General features: G+C 43.0%; 1 protein-coding gene across 1 annotated transcript in view; it reads left to right on the forward strand.

Moving 5' to 3' along the window:
* Positions 1-22,353, forward strand: part of LOC129170480 (netrin receptor UNC5D-like) — a 154,154-nt gene that overhangs the window by 105,082 nt on the left and 26,719 nt on the right. Inside the window, exons 3-10 of the mRNA XM_054758131.1 lie at positions 8,062-8,205; positions 8,284-8,387; positions 12,780-12,957; positions 16,601-16,768; positions 16,864-17,028; positions 17,106-17,138; positions 17,695-17,880; positions 19,073-19,222. Coding sequence (XP_054614106.1) covers positions 8,062-8,205; positions 8,284-8,387; positions 12,780-12,957; positions 16,601-16,768; positions 16,864-17,028; positions 17,106-17,138; positions 17,695-17,880; positions 19,073-19,222 — 1,128 coding nt within the window. The remainder of the gene's footprint in view (positions 1-8,061; positions 8,206-8,283; positions 8,388-12,779; positions 12,958-16,600; positions 16,769-16,863; positions 17,029-17,105; positions 17,139-17,694; positions 17,881-19,072; positions 19,223-22,353) is intronic.

Here is a 22,353-nt window from a genome sequence, read left to right on the forward strand (position 1 = left end):
CTTTGCAGTGATCTGAGTGGAGTGGAAGCGCGACCGAGCTCAGAAGGTCACAGAAGGAGGAAGGTGAAAGCGATACCCTGATAGGATGCGATAAGAGGAGGAGGATGATGTAAATGGATGCGAGATGAAGAAAAGAAGCTCTCCTGCGGATGCTGTGATGATGATGATGAGGAGGAGGAGGAGGCGATAGATAGATAGATAGCCTCTTCAGGCTTCATGCTCCGTTAAAGAGCATGGAAGATACCAGCCTGATGGGGTGGGGGTGGGGAGGGGGGTTAGTCTCCGGTGTCATAGAACGTTAGCTAGCGTGGCGGCTAATGAAGTGGCCCTCAGTGAGCTTGTGAATGCAAAGTGGCTCCTAATAAGCGCACACGTCTTTGCGCATAAACACACCAAATGACGACTCGCAGCATTTTCGTGGCTGAATTAGGTTGGGGTTTTTTTTCATGAGGCGAGTGGAGCGTCTCCCGCTCACACACACACACACACACACACGCGCAGCTGTGCCAGCAGATGAAGATGTTGCTGTGAGCGAGTCACGCTTGTCAGCAGGCTCGGTTGTGAGTCCGACCCCGGGCCAAAACCTCGCAGGCCGCCGCCGCCATGTCTCATCACAGGAGCGTCTCCCTGAAGTCAGACAGACGCTGCCCTCCATGTCCACTTCAAGCAGAGACACACGATCCAGGATCACTAGCATCCTGGATCTGGTGTTGCTGGCAGGCGTCCCCGTCGACCGGGCCAAGACCACCACGCTGAGCCAAATCTAGTCATAACAACGCAGCGTGCACGCCAAGCTAGACAGGAAGTAGAGGGCGGGGCGTTTTCAAACTCGACTGCGGGCCCCCATTATGAGCCCGGAGCGACGGTGCCGCAGGACGAGGAGCTAAAGGAACACAAACACGGAGCAGCTGTTATTCCTGAACGCTGTTATTGGATCATTTTTCACACGCTGACACAACGCTCCAGGAACAAAACCATGCGGGAGCGACGAGGATTCTCCTGCTTTGCCTTCAGCGCTAACGCTACAAACCTCGCTAGGACACATGATAGCCACCTAGCTGATTAATACTGCAAGTGATACAAGCTTACAATAATAACATCACAACAGGAATCCCATAGGAAATTATGGACATAGAAATAATCTGTTCCAGGGTCAAGCGGGGTCACCATGCCCCGCCCACATCCTATAAATACACAAAAATTCACGGAATATGTCATATTTCATTGATCTAGTCTCTGTGATTTTGATGTGGGCTCATTTGGTCAAAGTCTCTAGGAGGAGTCCAACTAAATATGACCCCTGATTGTAGCCGATTCAAACCAAAATGGCCGACTTCCTGTTTGTTTGCGGACATGAGTTCCTGAAACTTTTTTGTGCGCCTTGTCATGATGTCGCCACCGAATTTGGTGACGATCCGTGAAACTGGTGGCAGGAGCTGAATTTGTTTTTTAAACACGGTAAAGTATAACAAAACATAAATAAATATAAATAATAATAATAATAAAATAAATCAATACAATTACATTTTGAAATACATTTAAAAAATACATAATATTAAGTAAGTGGCACAAAAGTGTAAAAAGAAGTGAAGCGCTGTTAATACAAAATTAAAGCGTCGAACAGGCCCTCGCCCCCCCCCCACGCAACTCAGGGTTTGCGCAAGTTAAGTAAACTTTTATTGTAAGTTCCTGTTGCCACTGGGTGGTGCTGTGACTAATTCAGTAATTCAGGAAGTGACCAATGCTTCGTTTCAGGATGTCACCTTTATTATACGTACCGATTACGATCAAGATCTGCCTTTGTGGAGACAAGTGAACATTTTTGCGGTGACTCATCTGACCGACCGTAAAAATGTGTCCCCGATGCCCCGCCCACATCCTTTTATGTACGCTAAAATTCTTGGGAATATGTCATCGTCCTTCGGTCCAGTAGCCGTAATTTGGATTTGGGCTCATTTAAAACGTTGAGTAAAAAGTCCAACAAAATATGACTTTTGATTTTAGACATTTCAAACCCAAATGCCTGACTTCCTGTTTGTTTGCGGACATGAGTTCCTGGACTTTTAGCGTTGCTAATAGTAAATCAAAGCTGAACAGGCCCTCGACCCCCCGCCAGGCAACTCATGTTTCACGCAAGTTAAGTAAACTTTTATTTTCATTTCCTGTTGCCACTGGGTGGTGCTGTGACTAATTCAGGAAGTGACCAATGCATCATGATACGTGACATACATGATACATGACATCTTCATGATACGTACCGACTATGAACAAGGTCTGACCTTGTGGAGCCATGCCCTGCCCACATCTCATGACATACACTAAAATGCTTGGGAATATGTCATCGTCCGTCATTCTAGTTTTCCTGATTTTGATTTTGGCTCATTTGGTGAAAGACCCAAGGACGAGTTCAGCAAAATACAACCCCTAGTTTTAGTGAACCCTGCCATGATAAACGTCTCTGCAAAATTTGGTGATGAACGGTGAAACTGGTAGCAGGGGCAAAATTTGTTTTATGTTATTATAGTGGGCGCTACTGAGTGAGATTTGGGGTTTTGTAATCGGGAGCCCTGGACTATACATTTTTCACCATGCCTGATGTGTTTGCAAACTCTGTTGAGGTTTCAGACATGATAAAGCCCTCAAAAATTTGAGGAAATGCACAGATTACTAATAACGCACATAATACCCTGACGCGGGTATTGTGAGCGGGCCGCACGATGGTCTAGTGCAAGGGTGTCAAACTCGTGCCATGGAGGGCCGAGACACTACAGGTTTTCTTTCCAGCCAGTCACTAAAGCAGGTGATTTTAATGATCAACACCTTCAGTTTGAGGGAAGGAGCTCATCAATTAAATCACCTGCTGAAGAAACTGGTTGGAGAGAAAACCTGCAGCGTCTCGGCCCTCCATGGCACGAGTTTGGCACATGTGGTCTAGTGGTTAGCATGTTGGCCACACAGTCACAGTCAGGAAATCGGAACACCTGGGTTCCAATCCCCGTTGGGCATTTCTGTGTAGCGTTTGCATGTTCGGGTACTCCGGTTTCCTCCCACATTCCAAAAACATGCATGTTAGGTTAATTGGTGACTCTAAATAGTCCATAGGTATGAATGTGAGTGTGAATGCTTGTTTGTCTATATGTGCCGTCCAGGGTGTACCCCGTCTCTCGCCCGAAGTCAGCTGGCATAGGCTCCAGCATACCCCCGCAACCCTAATGAGGAGAAGCGGCATAGAAAATGGTTGGATGGATAATACCCTCACACCTTTTTTGGGGAAAAAGTGGTGCAAAAGAGCCAAAGAAAAAGCCAAGACAATCACCGAATTGGGCTCTGGTGAGGTCCGTTGCAAGCACGACGACGCTTTCGGCTAGCAAGTTTTGTTTTTAATCGTTGCGATGTAGTCGATAATGAGTTGAACGACTTTCCTAAAAGTAGTAAAAAGTTTTCAGTAGTTGTCCTGAAGTGGTAGAAAGTATTACCGCGTATTTTGTACATAAAACTGAAAGTGTTCCCACTGGCGGCTCACAGTTTAAACAGTAAACTGACCAGATGTGGAAACTGTTTTGTTGTTGTTTTTGTGTGTGTGCGTGCACGCTGCAGGCTGTGTGAGTCACCGCGTGTGTGCCTGCAGCGTGAAGCGTTACATCATGATGTTGTTGTTTATTCATCAGTAGCATCAGCGGTGCGTGGCTCGACCATTAATAAAGATGACGGCGGTGCCTCCCAGCATGCTTTGCTGCGTGCTGGAGGCTCTTGTCACAATGCAGCAGGTTCAATTGCTCGTCACCGCGCCGCTTTGCCGGCGTTCGGGGGTCACGTCACAAACAGATGTGAAGATTAGGGGGTGGGCTGTTTTTAACAAAAGCCCAATGCTAGCAGTTTTATTCAAACGTGCAGCGTTTGCTTTTGCACACACACGTTCATGCTTGGAATGAGGAAATAAAATGCTCTATAACATTGTTTGATCATAGCAATGACCAGGTAGCGTGCAAACGTGCCCTCTAGTGGCTGCAAGTAGTACAGGTGATGACATCAGAGCAATCTGATCTGACATAATAGTTGTCTTCATCAAAAATACTGCATTCGAGAAAAGTGGAATGTCGAAAAAGAACGTAAAAAGGCATGAACATTACAAAATATGTCAAAGTGAGATATCGCATGGTCCTCAGCTCATCTTTTCCTCCTCGCTTAATTAGACGCGTGTCATTTTCCAAGCAGCAAGGAGCGTAGGAGGTTGGGGGTTGGGGGGGCGTGGGGTGGTCATATGTGCAGGCGGGGCCGCGGGGTCACCGTGTTGTTAATATCATCTTGCAGTCGTCGCCAAGGATTACATGGTCGTTTCTACACGACTTCATTAGGCTTCTTCTGATAAGCTCGTTTCGCTTGGAAGAGTTTGCGTCTAATCTCGACCTCGACGCGACCGCCGCTTCTGCTCGGGACGACCCACCGGCCGCCTCTTAATTGGGAACGCCTGCTCGTGACGTCCAAGAGCTGTATTCGAAGTTCTGTCTCCGCAAACCCAAATTTCTTAACCTAATATAATATGACACGAGGTAACAACATAAAATAACGTACCGATGGCATTACAACACAACTGATAACTTAACATCAAATCATATAAAATAAGACAGGCGTGTCAAACTCATTTTCATTGAGAGCCACATCGCCGTTATGGTTGTCCCGCTTGTAACTGTCAATGTATATGAATATATCCATCCATCCATCCATCCATCCATCCTTTTTCTATGCCGCTTCTCCTCATTAGGGTCGCGTAGGTATGCTGGAGCCGATCCCAGGTGACTTCGGGCGACAGGCGGAGTACACCATGGACTGGTCGCCAGACAATCGCAGCGTATATGAATATAACCTCTTTATATTATTACACAATTTCAATTTGATTATTATATTTTTACTAACGAATTGATGGATAACTTTCTTTAAAATGAGAAGTGAGGTGAGAATGTCAAGGAGAAGGTCAAGTATGTATCTTTCATAACAAAAAGTGATCGGAATATCTTCTTGCATGGTTTGATAATATTAAAGTTTAGAAGAACTGCGCACAGGACAGTTTTTTTTATGAAAGAATAAATACTTTTAGAAGAAAAAAGGTGAAGCGCATGATTGATATACATTATTCACAGGCTTTCGTGGGCCACAAAAATTGTGATGGACCGTGTCTGGCACCCAGGCCTTGAGTCTGACAGAATGTAACATAGCCTAGAACATCAAATAATACGAAATAAGATAGCATCAAATAACATATCATAAGACAACATACGCTAACATAAACTAACATAACATTAACTCACGTAACATATGATAACAAAACAACATAACAAATGATAACTAACATCAAATAACATACCATTAGATAAAATAACATACTATAAGATAACCTAACAACATGTAAGATAACATAACATCAAATAACATACCATAAGATAAAATAACATAAAATCAAATAACATACCATTAGATAAAATAATAACATAACATCAAATAACATACCATAAGATAAAATAATAACATAAAATCAAATAACATACCATAAGATAAAATAATAACATAACATCAAATAACATACCATAAGATAAAATAACATAACATTAGATAATATACCATAAGATAAAATAGCAACATAACATCAGATGACATACATAAGATAACATAACATCAAATAACATACCATTAGATAAAATAACATACCCTAAGATAACCTAACAACATGTAAGATAACATAACATCAAATAACATACCACACGATAGAATAATAACATAACATCAAATGACATACATAAGATAACATAACATCAAATAGCATACCATAAGATACAATAATAACATAACATCAAATAACATATCATAAGATAAAATAATAACATAACATCAAATGACATGCATAAGATAACATAACATCAAATAACATACCATAAGATAAAATAACATAACATCAAATAACATACCATTAGATACAATAATAACATAACATCAAATAACATACCATAAGATAAAATAACATAACATCAAATAACATACCATAAGATAAAATAATAACATAACATAACATCAAATGACATACATAAGATAACATAACATCAAAGAACATACCATTAGATCAAATAACATAACCTAAGATAACATAACAACATGTAAGATAACATAACATCAAATAACATACCATAAGATAAAATAATAACATAACATAACATCAAATGACATACATAAGATAACATAACATCAAAGAACATACTATTAGATAAAATAGCATACCCTAAGATAACCTAACAACATGTAAGATAACATAACATCAAATAACATACCAGAGACTGGATGATATGTTTGCTTTATGCAAATTTTTGCTTAGTAAGCATTCTGGGTTTTTTAAAACATCTCAAACAGAATGGAGCTCAATGTATAAAAAAACACAACACACACACACTTTATGACACTTTTCTTAGTCTAGATAGATCTGTCCGGCCACTCCAACGACGTGTAAGTATGACACCACGGGTCTTTCAACATGCAACTTTGATTCTGTCATCTTTGACAAACACAGCAGTTCAATCACAATCTCATTGAGCGCTGTGTGAGCGCTCTCCCACTTCCGCCGATCAGATTGACAGAAGCCCCCGAATAGCTGTCCTCGGCTGTGCCTGTCCGTAACTAGTAGCTCGTAACCAAAATTTTTGCTCGCAGGTCATAGCAAAATATCAGCCGGGAGACGGCTCGCATCTAAAAAACACTCGTTAGTTGAGACATTCGTATGGCAAGGTACCACTGTATAAATGACAATTAAAAAGTACCTTCTCCCTTCTGTTGCTGACAGCTCTAATAACATCACATTATATACCATAAGATAACATCAAATAACATAACATAAACTAACATAACATAAGAAAATAACAAGTAAGGTATCATAAGATAACAACATAAGATAACATAACAAGTACCATACCATACGATAAAATAAAATAAGGCAAAATAATATAACATAATATAACATACTGTAACATAAGATAACAACATAAAATAAAATAACCTAACGATGCAAAGTGTTCCGGCACAGTCCTTTAGGGGGCAGTAGTGCACGTTACAAGGTGTGACACAACTAGTTTTTTCACCACAGCTCCATCAGCTGCTGGGTCACTGCCCCATTTGGACTGTAATGTCCAAAAGTGAAGATAAATTCCTCCATCTGCACCTTAATCTGGATCAGCACCAAAATGTAACATCTTTATTTTTGGGCCTCTCCAAAGTTTTGTGGGAAGAGATGTTGTTGTTTTTGTGTAATCCTTCTCCATCTAATCCCTGACTGGCAGTCGCGTGTGATCCATCAAAGTGTCACTTTTATTTCAACATCTGTTAGGAAGCGTGGGTAAAGTGGGTCAGGAGGTTCCGCCTGCCTTGTCAACGTTGGCGAGACAAAAGCCTTCACGTTATTATTAAAAATAATAAAGCGTATTCGCTGGCCAGACGCTCGTCATGCTGAAAGCAACAATTTCCTGTTGAACCTCTCTTGTCTCCTGTCTCCCTCATTCTGGGCCGCACACAACCCGCATGACGCACTTGTGCTTGGAAACACACACTTTGTTGATGAATTGTTATTTGTTGCTAATGGAGCCGGAGCAGCCACCTTTAATCACGACGCTCCTCTTGATTGGATTTTAGACGCTGATAAAAGAACAATTTCCAAAAGTGCCGCATGGCTGCGAACCTGCGGAGGCGTCCGCTGTGTAGCACTTTGTTTACATTTCATGCTAAATGCTAAATGTAATCCCACACTGCCATAAGAAAGTGCACACTGTTTAGACTGCAAACGCCACGCTCAGTGCTAGCGGCTGCGTATGCGAGTTTCAAGTTGGTAGCGCCAAATTTATTTTTGGCGGTCCAAATTTGCTTGTGGGGACCGCCACAAATAAATGAATGTATAGGAAGCTTATTTTAAACCAGTCACTTCCATTGAAAAACGTACACTCCACATTAACAACATGATTTTATGATGTCCTAAATTGTAGCGCCTCCTCCTGGCTATCTTGTTATGAGTTTATCTCTTATCTCTGCCAGGACTGAAGATCCGCGAGGTGATGATCAACGTGTCCCGCCAGCAGGTGGAGGACTTCCACGGTCCAGAGGACTACTGGTGTCTCTGCGTGGCCTGGAGTCACTTAGGGACCTCCAAGAGCCGCAAGGCCTCCGTGCGCATCGCCTGTAGGTCGTCGCTGGCGTTCTTTCTTCTCGTCTTTCAGCTTTGCTGACTCATGTGTTTGCTTGTCTTGTCCCACAAAGACCTGAGGAAGAACTTTGAGCAGGACCCTCAAGGCGTGGAGGTGCCTCTCAGCGGCATGATCGTGTTGCACTGTCGACCACCAGAGGGCGTGCCCCCGGCGCAGGTCGGCTTCCCGCGAACATCACCTCATTTGTCAGCTAGCTAACCAGCTAGCACTTCCACTCCAAGCTGCGGCAGTCCTAATGTATTTGTGGCGGGTAGTGCCAAATCTAAAAATATATATTTTTTTAAATAGTGGCATATCTCAAAACAAACAATTTTAGATAGCGCCAAATCCATCTGTGGCGGTTCAGAAGTATTTGTGGCAGGTAACAGCAAATCTTGAAAAAAAATTTAAATGCAATTTTAAGTTGTGCCAAAAAAAAAACATGTAAATGCATGTTTAAATGTATTTATGGCAGGTAGTCACAAATCTAAACATTTTCCTTCTAAAATGTAACTTGCACCAGACCCATCTGCGGCAGTCCAAATGTATTTGTGGCGGGTAGTGCCAAACCTAAAAATAGATTTTTCAAGTAGTGCCAAATCTAAAACAAAACAATTTTTAAATGTATCTGTGGCAGTCCAAATGTATTTATGGGCAGGTAATGGCCAATCTTTAAAAAAAATTATAAAATTTAAATAGTGCCAAAAATCTATCTGTGGCGCCCCACGTGACTTTGTGGTGCCAAATCTAAAAAAAAACTAAAAATGTAAACTATTTAGAAAGCGCCAAATGTATCTGTGGCAGTCCAAATTTATTTGCAGTGGCCGGCCACAAATAAATTTGGACCGCCACAATTAATGTATGGGAAACACTGCTTTGGTAATCAATTTATTTTATTTTTATAATAAAAAAACAAGCTGTGGGCCAAATATGACCCCCAGGCCGCACTTTGCACACCCCTGGTTTATTTATGAAAAATACCAAAGGTGTACATGAGTTTCAGTGAAGTACTTTTCATTAGTGACTTTCATGCGTCTCTCTGTGGAATAAAATAAGAAAAAGAAGGCATAAAAGACGTCCTGCTGGGACGTATTCAGGTGTCTTGCATCCCCCCCACTGCGAGCGTGTCGCTGTGGACTTTTTAGCATCCCTCCTGTGAATATCAATGATGCTATCAGTGAGACACTCCCGCTGCGTCGCTCTGTGATGTCGCGTGCCGTCGCCTCACACGTCCTCGTCAAAGTGTCGATGTGTTTGATTGGCAGCTCTTTGCCAAAGCGCTACAACACGCGGAAGCCACTCAGCAGCTCTGGTCCCGCCCCCGCCAGCCAGCGTTTCACAACGTCCCGGGCCGTGTAAGTTGGACGCTGTCCTCAGCGAGAGTTTAGTCTGTTGCAAACGTTTATTTACGTGCTGCTTTCTGCTGACAAGCGGCAAAAGCCGAGACACCGAGTGCATTAAAACCCTCCTGTGTTGCCGTCATTAAAAAAGAGAAAGAAGCGAGTTTATCCGCCTGGCAGAGTAACCGAGCCACGCGGGAGCCGGCCGAGCCTCTGTTAATGAAAATAAGACGCGTCCGTGTTATCTGCGGCCCGCTGTGATGCCGGCAATAAGCCGTGAAGTCTTGATAGCAAAAGAGCTTACGTCTGCTTTAGCGAGCAGAGGACACTCCAACTCTTTGCTATTAGCGCTTTTTTTCTTATTTCAGCATACAAAGAATATCTCATCACTGACTCTGATTGTCTCGCACAAATCCCTTAACGCACACGAGGAGGACGGAAGAGCTCACTGGGGCCAAAATAGGACCAGAAAATACGCTTAGAGCAAAGAAACCACACGCTAACACGTGCAAATATATGCTAGGGTGCGGTGGCACACTAAAATTAAACCATGAACGCGCGCCAACAGACATTAACACAAGCTATGACATGCCAGCACGGGCAAATGAATACAGTAACACATGCTAACAGATTATTAACGCATGCTAATGACATGCTGGCATGGGAAAATTAATACATTGTCACATGGTGGCTTATATACACTCACATGTACAGTATTTATGGATGGTAACGTATGCTAACAGATATTATCACATGCAAACACATGCTACAGTATGACATGCTGGCACATGCAAATGAATGATAATAACACATGCTAGCACATTTCAAACACACTTTCACAGATATGAACTTGCCCTAAAACAAGCTAACACATTTGGCAAATCAATACAGTAACATGCACATGCTAACGTGCTAACACACGCTCACTGATATTAGGATCGTGCTAACAAAAGCAAACAAATATTAACACGTGCTAGTACATCTCTGACTTGCTGGCACAGGCACATGGACACATGATAGCACATTCTAACATCAGCAAAAAGGCACTCACATGTACAGTATTGATGGACGCTAGCACATGCTAATAGATATCACATGCTAACCCACCCTCCAGTATGACATGCCGGCATGCTCAAATTAATACAATGCTAGCTCATTTCTAACACACGCTAACACACTTTCACAGATATCAACTCGGGCTAACACATTCTAAAAGATACAACATTAACGTATGCCAACACATATTATGGTATGCGCAAATTAATGCATGTCCAGTGTTAACATGCTAAGTAATATCTGGTCGGTAACACACGCTAACAGATATTACATACTAACCCACCCTCCAGTATGACATGCTAGAACTCGCAAATTAGTGCCAGCTCATTTCTAACACACGCTAACACACTTTCATAGATATCAACTCAGGCGAACACATTCTAACAGATACAACAGGCTAACACATCTTATGGCATTCTGGCATGCACAAATTAATTGCATGCTAACTGATGACAAAGACAGCACCAACACATGCTTTCACGTGTCAGCACGGGCAAGTTAATATAGCAACACAATATAAACTACACAGATATCAACATATTAACGCATGCTAGCCCAACCATGACATGCTGGCGTGGGCACATTGATAGTGGCAGCACATTCCTGCACATGCTAACACTACATATTTAATATGACATGCTAACACATTCTATGACGTTTACACAAGCTAACACATGCTAACAGACACTCACGCACAGTAATGCTTGTTAACGCACACTAACAGATATTAACGTGTGCTAGCACATGCTGCTAACAGATTATCATCCATCCATCCATCCATTTTCTATACCGCTTCATCCTCATGAGGGTCGCGGGGGCATGCTGGAGCCTATCCCAGCGGACTTCGGGCGAACAGATTATCAACTCAACTCAATTAACTGAATGGAAAAAGTCAGTAAGTCCAATTCAGAAGCGATAAAAGAAAAAAAACCGATGCTTCCTGAGCATGCTGTTAACGTGTGGAGCGTAAAACTGCTGCTTTGTTCCCATTGTTAGCATCTGTCTGTTCGCTCTGCAGCAAACACTGTTGACCTTGGTCTCCATAGCAACCCTCTACATAAAGCTCTCATGCTCTTTTTTTTCTTTTTTTGTAAGCACCTAAGAGTTTTCTGTGAGTGGCGGCGGGAGGTAGCGAGCCGGCGGGCGCCATAATTGGGCGTCAGATGGCGAATGTAATAGCGAACGCTCGGCGGTACGGCGCTTGATTGCACCGCGAGGTGGGCGAACGGCGCGTGGAGCAGAACGAGGCGGAGCGCTGATGGAGTGAGCGACGCGACCCACCGGCGGGGGCTCTTCTTGAACGGCGCGCGCCCAAATTAAAGCGCATGATGGAAGACTTCTCGCCCCGTCAAATAGCGGGAAGAAAGCACTCGTGACAACGTGATTCCTGATGTATTGATTTCCAGCTCCTTTCAGCGAGGCCGCTTTGGAAAGAGCGAAGCAATCTCAGAGTTTGTTGGCCGCTCCCCTAATCCCCCAGCCAGTGGACAAACACACACGCTGGTGTACAAACACACGTTCCCAGTGGGAGCGCACTTTTTTAATCCTCAAATAGAGCGCCATAAATCACAGGGCGCTCAACTCCCCGCCCGCCTCGTCTTCCGCGGATGAAAAGCTCCGGTGGCTGGCACGTTAATGACAATTTACTGCAGCGCTCATGCGGGGAGGCCGCCGTCCGCATAGCGTCCTCCGCTTTGGATTGACTTTCACTCGCTCGCTAACTGTCATGCTAACTCATACGATGCTAACATGCTAAGACGGTATTAGATCTGTCAAGTCTGACTATTTTGTGTAGCTACATTTTACCCATATCTAGTAAAAGCAATGAATTCAGAGGAATATTGTTTGTATAGTCTTCCATAGCTGCCATCAGCGTCTTGCTAAAGTCGAGGTACATTGGCTAGTTTGTCTTTTATTTGCTTTGACGCACGTTTCATAATCAGAAGTTGGACATTTCCAACTTTCTAGTTTTCGAAAAATGCAGCATTATATAATAGCTAGCCTCGTTAAGCTGTAGTAAGATAGCAGGCACAGGTAGCAAAGCACCCCAGGTTGTGTTAGCATGTTGCTAACAGTAGTAAAAGCGATAACAGACAGGTTTCCACGCGACGCACCTCTCACTCATCGTCGTTTGTTATTCGACTGTCTTTGTGAGTGTTTGTTTTGTCTCCAGGTGGAATGGCTAAAAAACGACGAGCCTCTGAGCGCTGCCGGCGTCGTGGCTGACGCGAAAGGCGACCACAGTCTGATTGTCTCGCAGGCCCACCTCTCGGACTCTGGAAACTACACGTGCGTCGCCAACAACATCGTTGCCAAGCGTCGCAGCGCCACGGCTGCTGTTGTTGTCTACGGTGAGTTCATCAACGATGTTTTTAGTGCTGTTTGCTGATGATTGCGTGTGATGTTTTGGGGATGCAGAGAGGAATCACGTCCAAAATGTCCAAATTACTGACATCATAGTTAAAAATCTAGCTCTTCACTTGACGTATTTAAAGGTCTACGCACCTGCAACGTAGCGTATTTTATGTCATATTAATAGTTCCACGTATTTACGTCGTATGCAACCGTCTAGATTTAACGGTCTGAAGTACTGTACGCTACTTTTACACCATATTTGAAGGTTTACGCACCCCTGAAGTAGGGCTGGGCCATTTATCATATATTATTAATATATCAATATTTCTTTTAAGCACGATATCAACAACAAACACATGGTTCATACCAATATAGACTGGATGTGCGCTGTAACTCTTGGTAACTTGACGCGGAGGTCCCACTCATCACTCTGCACCGCCCCCCCTTCGCGCATGAAGGAGGAGCTGAGGCCCCACTCAGTCACCAAACATGAAGGAAGCGACAACATCTGCGGTGGAGGAACGAGTCAGAAAAGAAAAAGCACAGGCTCAGTAATTTCAAGGTACTTCGGAAAAGTGTCAAGTGCGGAAGCGCTACAAATCTTTTTCACCATCTGAAAACTTGGCACAGACTCCAGTACGAGTGTGTTTAAGCTGCACACTGAAACAGCCTTCACTTCACCAAGCTCCTGCGACAACACAAAACTCATTGCTTGCTCGTTCCTCCTGAAGGGAAAAGTGCAACACGGTGTGCTGTTACTAAAGCGGTGTCCTATCACATAGCTAAAGATATGGTCCTCGTTTAACGGATTTAACCAAGCACTTTATTTCAGATTTTGTTCTTTTGGTATTAGTTGAGCATTTGAGCATAGCTAAAGTTTGTTATAAAGAAGAATGAAGGTTATATTTTTAGTTTTTCTATATTTATTTCAAAAAGAGAATGGGCTGTTTTATTTTAATGGCTATTTTTATTTAAGGTTTTTTTTTACTTGGCATGCATATTTGGCTTTGACTTTGTCTAAACCAACTTGGTGGAAAAAATATCGGGATATACGGTGGTGTGAAAAGGGGTTTGCCCCTTTCCTGATTTTTAAAAAATGTTTTAAATGAAGCAAATGTTTCAAATCATGAAATAAATGTAAATATTAGTCAATGAGGGAGAAAAAAAATCCAAACTGACATGGCCCTGTGTGAAAAAGTGATTGCCCCCCTGTTGAAATATAACTTAACTGAGATGAATTGAGATCAGTGTGGAAAAGGTTATGAAGCCATTTCTAAAGCTTTGGGCAAAAACGGCCTGCATGGCAGAATTCCAAGACCAAAACCACTGCTGAACAAAAAGAACATTAAGGCTCATCTCAATTTTGCCAGAAAACATCTTGATGATCCCCAAGACCTTTGGGAAAATACTCTGTGGACTGACGAGACAAAAGTTTAACTTTTTGGAAGGTGTGTGTCCCCTTACATCTGGTGTAAAAGTAACACCACATTTCAGAAAAAGAACATCATACCAACAGTAAAATATGGTGGTGGTAGTGTGATGGTCTGGGGCTGTTTTGCTGCTTCAAGACCTGGAAGACTTGCTGTGATAAATGGAACCATGAGTTCTGCTGTCTACCAAAAATTCCTGAAGGAGAATGTCCGACCATCTGTTGGTGACCTCAAGCTGAAAGCAACTTGGGTTCTGCAGCAGGACAATGATCCAAAACACACCAGCAAGTCCACCTCTGAATGGCTGAAGACTTTGGAGTGGCCTAGTCCAAGTCCTGACCTGAATCCTATTGAGATGCTGTGGCATGACCTTAAAAAGGTGCTTCATGCTGGAAAAGTCTCCAATGTGGCTGAATGACAACAATTCTGCAAAGTGGGCCAGAATTCCTCCCCAGCGCTGTAAGAGACTCATTGCAAGTTATCACAAACGCTTGATTGCAGTTTTCGCTGCTGAGGGGAGCCAACCAGTTATTAGGTTTAGGGGGCAATCACTTTTTCACGCAGGGACATGTAGCTTTGGACTTTTTTTCTCCCTTGATAATAAAAAGTTTCATTTAAAAACTGGATTTTGTGTTCAGTTGTTTTGTCATTGACTAATATTTACATTAGTTTGATGATCTGAAACATTTAAGTGTGACAAACATGCAAATAAATAAGAAATCAGGAAGGGTGCAAACACTTTTTCACACCCCTGTATATTGTATATCGATAGTCAACCTAAATACAGTATATTGGGATATGAGTTTTGGTCGATATCGCCCAGCCCTACCCTGAAGTACCATATTTGACATCACGCTGTATTTAACAGTCTGCACACCTCTGAAGTACCGTATTTTACTTTTGCACCATATTTGAAGGTCTCCGCATCTCTGAAGTGCCATATTTTACATCATACTTTATTTTATATCAGTTTTAATGGTTTTCGAACCCCTCAAGTACCGTATTTTACATCATATTGGAAGGTCTACACACCCCTGAAGTACCATATTTTCCATCACGTTTAACTGATTCAAGACCAAAGACGTAGTTATACATTTTTATAAACCCGAAAGGCCCGATATCAACAACGTATTTATATGTCTTCTAAATTTTTTTGCACGAGAAGCCATAAGAGGTGACGACGCAACCCTCCACTAATGCATTTCACTCCAGAGCAATTTTAAGCCATAAAAACGTCCACATGGTGGCAGAAGTGCACTTGATAAGCGCTCGGCGGGGATCATGTGAACGGACAAATCACAAATGACAGGTGGAAGTGAGACAGCGTGGAGGACTGCAGCATGCAGAAGTTTACTCATTGTAGGGAAATTTTAATGCATGCACACGCGTGCAGACACATGCACACACATAGTTCACTTCCAAATGTGAAAATTGTAAATAGTTCATGTTGTTATATTTGTAACCACATTGTTATTTTGATGTAAAACAACCCCTTTTGGTGCTATGTTGGTATAGTTTTACAAAAGCAAGCAATATTTGTGTCAAAGTGCAGATGCTTGAAATGTATCTTTTCACTAAAAGCTGTTTTTCTCCCTTTTCTTGTCGGCAACTGATATTTTCCTGAAACTTACGTATGTTCTGCTGCTGATTACTAACAAACGGAAAAACAAACCTGATGAAGTCAAAGCTTTCTTTTGGTAGGTTCCATGTTTATAAAGTCACAGAACACAATATTCTGTGTGCCTTGAAAGATCAGTCCAAATCGTCTAAAATGGCCGCTACTGAAGGGGTTGTCTTGGCTGGGAATGAACGAGTTAACGGTCTGCACACCTCTGAAGTGCTGTATGGTACTTTTACACCATATTTGAAGGTCTACGCATCTATGAAGTACTGTATTACGCACCCCTGAAGGACATCATATCACATCATGTTTGAAAGTCCGCTCACTTCTGAAGTGCCATATTTTACATCAGAGTTCAAGTTCTATGCACCCCTGAAGTACCACATTTTATATCATATTTGAAGGTCCATGCGCCTGTGAATTACCATATTCGACATCATATTTAAAGGTCTGCGCACACCTGACGTACCATCATAATCAGCGGTCTGCACATCGATGAAGTATCATATTTTACTTCATATTTTAAGTTGTGTGTGTTTTATTTGTGTATTTTAGATCATATTTATCATCTTCTTTCCTGGTTGTCAGTGAACGGAGGTTGGTCGTCGTGGACCGACTGGTCGCCGTGCAATGTGCGCTGTGGCCGAGGCGTGCAGAAGCGCTCGCGCACGTGCACCAACCCGGCGCCACTTAACGGTGGAGTGTTCTGCGAGGGAATGTCGGTGCAGAAGAGCAGCTGCACGGCGCCTTGTCCGGGTAAGCGAGCCCAGCCACAGCCACATTTGGGCATGTCGGCTTAGCATTAGCTCGGCTAGCACGTCTTTAGTTGATGATGGTGCCTTTGGTTGCAGTGGACGGCGGCTGGGGTGAGTGGAGCGAGTGGTCGGCGTGCGGCAGCGACTGCGACAGGAGGCGGAGTCGAGAGTGCGCGGCGCCCGAGCCCAAACACGGAGGAAGGCTGTGTGACGGCGTGGCACTGGTGGCGGACAACTGCACGGGCGGCCTGTGCACGCAGAGTGGGTGGCGGCGCCGTGTTCAAGCTATTGAGTTAGCGGGTCAGAAGGCACTGATGTGGTGTTGTGTGTGTTTGCAGATGGAAAACTTCTTCATGACGCCAAGCCTCAAGGTCAGTGTGTCCTCCCGAACGTGTGTTGTTTTGTTGGACGATGAAGTGACTTTGACGCCTCTTAGTCATGTGACCTCATGCAAAGTTCTTGAAAAGTCCATCATTAAGATTTGTCTTCTTTGTTTGTTTGTCCCCAAACTTTGTGAGCCCTCAATTAACCTGCCACAGGAAATGTTGCCCGTTTTCTCCATTTTGTTCCCATTTGAGCTTAAAGGATTTCTCCCAGCGTCTCGTTTGGATCTCATTATCTTTCTCCAACAAGCTCGCGGCCCAATTGATCCTGGCCCGCTTCCGAGTTCTGCTGGGACCAGCTAGAGCTTTGTCATTGCGCATTTAGCTCCTTTAATGGGCGCTTTGCTCACAAAGACCCCAGAGTTAGCGTGTTGGAGGTGAGTCTCACATGCCGGCTGGGTTCTGACAGCTTCCCGAGCAAGCTTCCTCATTAAGACGGCGGCACGGAGCTTGAGGAAACACCAAACAGGAACCACTACCTGCTCCCTTGGCTGTTTCCTTTGTGTCCGGTCCAGTTGTTCAGAGTTCTTGCTGTGTTTCCAAGGCGTGGAGAGCAGCAGCGACGTGGCGCTCTACTCGGGGCTGGCGGCCGGCGTGGCGACCGTGGTGCTGCTCATCATCGCCGTCACCGTGTACCGGCGCAGCCGCAGCGACTATGGCGTGGACGTCATTGACTCATCCGCCCTTGCCGGAGGATTCCAGTCCTTCAACTTCAAGACGTCTCGACAAGGTCAGCACACACTAATGAAGATTTACCACATTCGGTACACCCTCAAATCACATCCAAGACGAGAACTAAAATGAGACGTGACCGTTTTTAAAAGACATCTGTCCAACGATCTGCCATTGTCGTTGTGCGGCACCAGATTAGCATCTTGCTAAAGTTGAGGTGCATTTGCTAGGTCGCTATCAGGGACTCTTAGCTTAGTGTAGTTTCCTCGTCAGACGTTGACAACTTTTACCGAACGCAGCATTGCGTGCTGGTTAGCCTAACTAAGCTACCTACCACACACAGCTAGCAGTTTATGTTGGGTATGTCGCTAACAGTAATAATAGTGATAATAAACTCATGTAATGTTCTCCTGTGTGAAGATGGCTTTTTTTCAAATTTATTAAAAACAAAAGAAAATAGCATTTTTTTCAGTGGCAGCTAGCCCATTAGCTGTTAATTAGCTTAGCCTGCCACGGAACCATCCAGAAGCCTTCCTTGCAGACCACCGAATCGCAACAGAGTGGGCGTGGTCGGCCAAGCAGAGAAGAATGCAGATTTACCCTGTACACAAATTGATATTTATGGCGTATTTTATGAAAAGAAACTTACCTTTGTGCCCCACTGGGATCCAGTATCAGTTTAAAAAGCTTCATATTTGTCCAGTAATACTATAAGAAGAGCTAGGATTATTGTTATGATTTCATCCTCCTTACTGGAGTGGAAGAGAGACACCATCTACTGACATTTATGAACATTTAATGCCTTGTGTTTGTGTTAAATGATTTAAAAATGTCAACAAAAAGCCCTAACATAAAGCGTGCATGCGCATGAATCATGCATGTGTGCGGAATGAATAATGAATCTATTTCATCTATTTCATCTTTTACTTGACGCGTAAAAGCTGGCATGTTTTAATAAAGATGCGGTTGCCACAGAGATTTAATTTCCATAAAGCAGCCTTCAATCACACAATAATGCTGTAAATCATATCACCGTCAATGCATGGATTGCCTGCTGTTGGCCTTTTACTTTGTATTTATCATTCAAATGTATTATTATTACTTGTTTTATGGGCCACTCGCTCCAAACACAAAAGACATGAGGTGCCTGCTGTGTGTTTGAAATGTTTTTATATGCAAATAGGTTTTGATAATGTTAGCTTTGCAGGTCACCATGGCAACAGCATCACATTCCGTCTTGTTGTCTGCAGCCAACCCCCTCCTGATCCACTCGTCCATGCAGCCCGAGCTGAGCGTGTCGCGCACCTACACCAGTCCCATGTGTTTCCACGACTCCATGGACAAGGAGCTGATGGCCGAGCGCTCGCTCCTCGACCCCTTACCAGAGCTCAAAGTCAAAGGTCAGAGAAGCGTTTGAGCTTCAGCGCTCGTTAACACTTGAAATTTCTTTTTTTGCACTAACATAACCTCACCATGGGAGGTGGAAATGCGCCCGAGCCGGAGAATCAGCTCAAAAACAGCGAGTAAAGATGCACCGGAATGAATCCAACTAAAGGTAACAAGAGTCCCAGGAAAAGTGAAGCAAAAACAACAAAGATGCATCGAGTACGAGCAAAAACACAACAATGAACCGGCAACTCAATGACGCCCCAGCTGAACTAAATGGAACTCTAATAATAGTTGATAATCACAAGCAGGAGTGCCCGCCAGCTCCCTCTAACAGGAGTAAAAAGCATGCATACGGAACCAAACGCAAACAAATAACGACATGAAACCATCAAACAGTAACAGAGGAAGACCGAACCCAAAAGTCAAACCTGCCATGCAGAATGTGACACTGGCTACTTTCACACTGCAGGGTGTGATACCTAATTTTTGAATAAAATGAGCCTTAACGTACACGGAAATGTGAACCGATGCATCCGGGAAGTGACGCGCCTGTGCAAAACCTGACATCGCACTCATCTTTACGGAAGTAAACATTGCCCCAGTTTGTGCTCAACTAATTTCAAGGATTTCATGCGACGGGAGTCAACATTTCTTTACTAAATGATTCCGCATAGGAGATTAAGAAGAAAGACGGCAAGAATTTTGGCTACAGCAATTCATGGAGAACTTGCTGCCATGTCTGTTCTGAGGCGTGTGCGGGTAGACGTCGGAGCCAGGAGTAATCACCATTCGCTGCTATGTGTGAAATATGCCCTTTTTACTGTATTTTATGAACAAAAAGATAAATGACAGGACACAATTTCATATATTTGTATGTCTTTTAGTTTTAAATCATGCTAAGACACCACACACGTCTGAAAATCTAAAACATAATAGTAGCGGAACATTTGAATCACACTTTAACAGCATTCAGAGACACCACATAATTTTTTAACTTGAATTCTCCGTTTTGAGTGTAGATGTATTTTCTGGGATTTTTGAGAATACTTAAATGCAGCAAACTGTACTTCCGCAGTGAGAGTTACGCTAGTGAGTGATCAGAATATCCACTTTCTTTGCCTCTCTGTTTATTTAAACCACACATACACTCATACCAAAGACGTTGTTGTGATGTTCGGAGTGTCCCTGAATGCACTTCACAATGTGACATGAAACATGACAAATGTTGACAGATGTGACAATAAGGAAGTGTCATTCTGAGGAGGGCTAGAGACGTGTTTGTGAGTTGGACATACATACAGTGTATGGTGTTGGAATTGCACTGCTGTTGATGTGTTCAGACCAGAATAAAGTTTTAAAGTTTTGTGTGGTGACACTATTGTTCCATAACAGAGTGGGTTGGCTTGACATAGTGCACATGCGTTAATTACTCTTTCAATTTTAACACAATTAATGAAATTAATTAGTTACCGTCATGAACGCACTCTTTTTGACAGCCCTAGTTATTTTTGTATTTGTTGGGACAGTCCCTATATGTATAAGAATAGAAACACTCGGTTGAGCAATTAGGCCGTGAATAACTATCCAGTCGTCCCTCGCTACATCGCGGTTTGAACATCAAAAATTCATTCATTAATACATGATCGCTGTTTCATGGTTGTCTATGGACTATTATTAGTCAAAGGATATTGAAAGACATGTTGTGTAGTATTCTGGTCACTAGGCTTCAGTAATGTCACCTTGCTGAGACATAGTTTATATTACCTCAACACTGCATGTAGCCTGCCATGGCATGCCTGAAATGATAGAGTGAAAATTCTCCTCCCATTCTGTGTGGAAGTGGTACGTTTTTGGCTTCTTGCTTTGTCCTTCTTCCCCATTCCGTTTGAAACACTTTAACTTTAGAACACATAAATTGGAGGCTAACTAGTTAGCGCGGTATCTTTCTGTGTGCTATGAGTGGCGTCTGTCTCTTATGTCCATGTAGTGATCCTGCCCAATGTGGTGTAAACAAAGAATAATAGGAGTGTGATTATAGGGGTGTTATTTCATGTCTACAGAGCTCTAATAATGGTAGAAACCGTATTTAGAAACTCATTGAAAGTTTTCTCTGCTCCAAACAGGTTTTCTATACTCTAAATACGAAAATATTCTGCTTATTAATATTGGATCTTGCCCCTGGGAAATTCACTTATGGTGGCTGGGTCTGGAAACAATTAACCATGATAAAGGAGGGACGACTACATGAGTAAAGGTAAGGGCAATAATTGGAGAGCTAGGGGCCGTCCTGTCAGATGTTTCACCTTAAAAACTGTTTATCTTGTTTTGGTCTGTTTCCTTTTTTTTCACTCCAGCTCGCGTGTGACTGTACAGTTATTTTTTTCATTTGAACACAATCGCGCCTAAAAAAACACCCAAAAACCTAAAATCCGAGTAGGGTAAATGTTGCTTTTTTAGTGTAAAAATGTCTAACATGTGTAATGAATTTTCTGAAAACTTGAAATGCAAACATAAAATGTATCATTCAAGAAGTCCTGTCCAAATTTAGCAAACAACAAAGATGAATGTAGTGAAATAGATAAATAATAATTATTTACCTTCAAAGACAAGCGAGGCCTCAGGCAGTCCTAATTTATCATGCGCATGTTCCATTTAAAAAAAATAATAATAAAGCTTAAATATAACATCATTGAAGTGTCAGGGCTGTGTAGGAATTTCAAAGCCATGATGCGCGTCTTTGCATCAGTTGGCTTCGCTTCTCCCTCTGCAACCAAACGGCCTCTAATGCTGTGATAGATTGAGGACGAGCTTTTTTTCCACCAATAGGAAGGTGACGTCGTGTTAAGCATGACAACACAATGGCAAGATCATGCATCATCATGCTAAGCCATCCACCGCACGGATACGAGGTTGTGGACTCTTGCGGGTTACCAAAAAATAAGCTTTTGCAAATGAGCTAGCTTACCTGACACGCTGCCATTTTGGGGAAGCCATTTTCTGGGATCGTCACATGACTGACTATTTAGTTCAGTTCACTTTAGCTTTCCTCTGACTATGTATTCTCTTGCATCTTCATGAGCCATTTTCCTGCTTCCTGATCCCGCGTTCCTGTTTTCCACCTCCCATGGTGAGTTCTATGTTT

Source organism: Dunckerocampus dactyliophorus, chromosome 17, assembly GCF_027744805.1.
Source record: "Dunckerocampus dactyliophorus isolate RoL2022-P2 chromosome 17, RoL_Ddac_1.1, whole genome shotgun sequence".
Lineage (NCBI taxonomy): Eukaryota > Metazoa > Chordata > Actinopteri > Syngnathiformes > Syngnathidae > Dunckerocampus > Dunckerocampus dactyliophorus.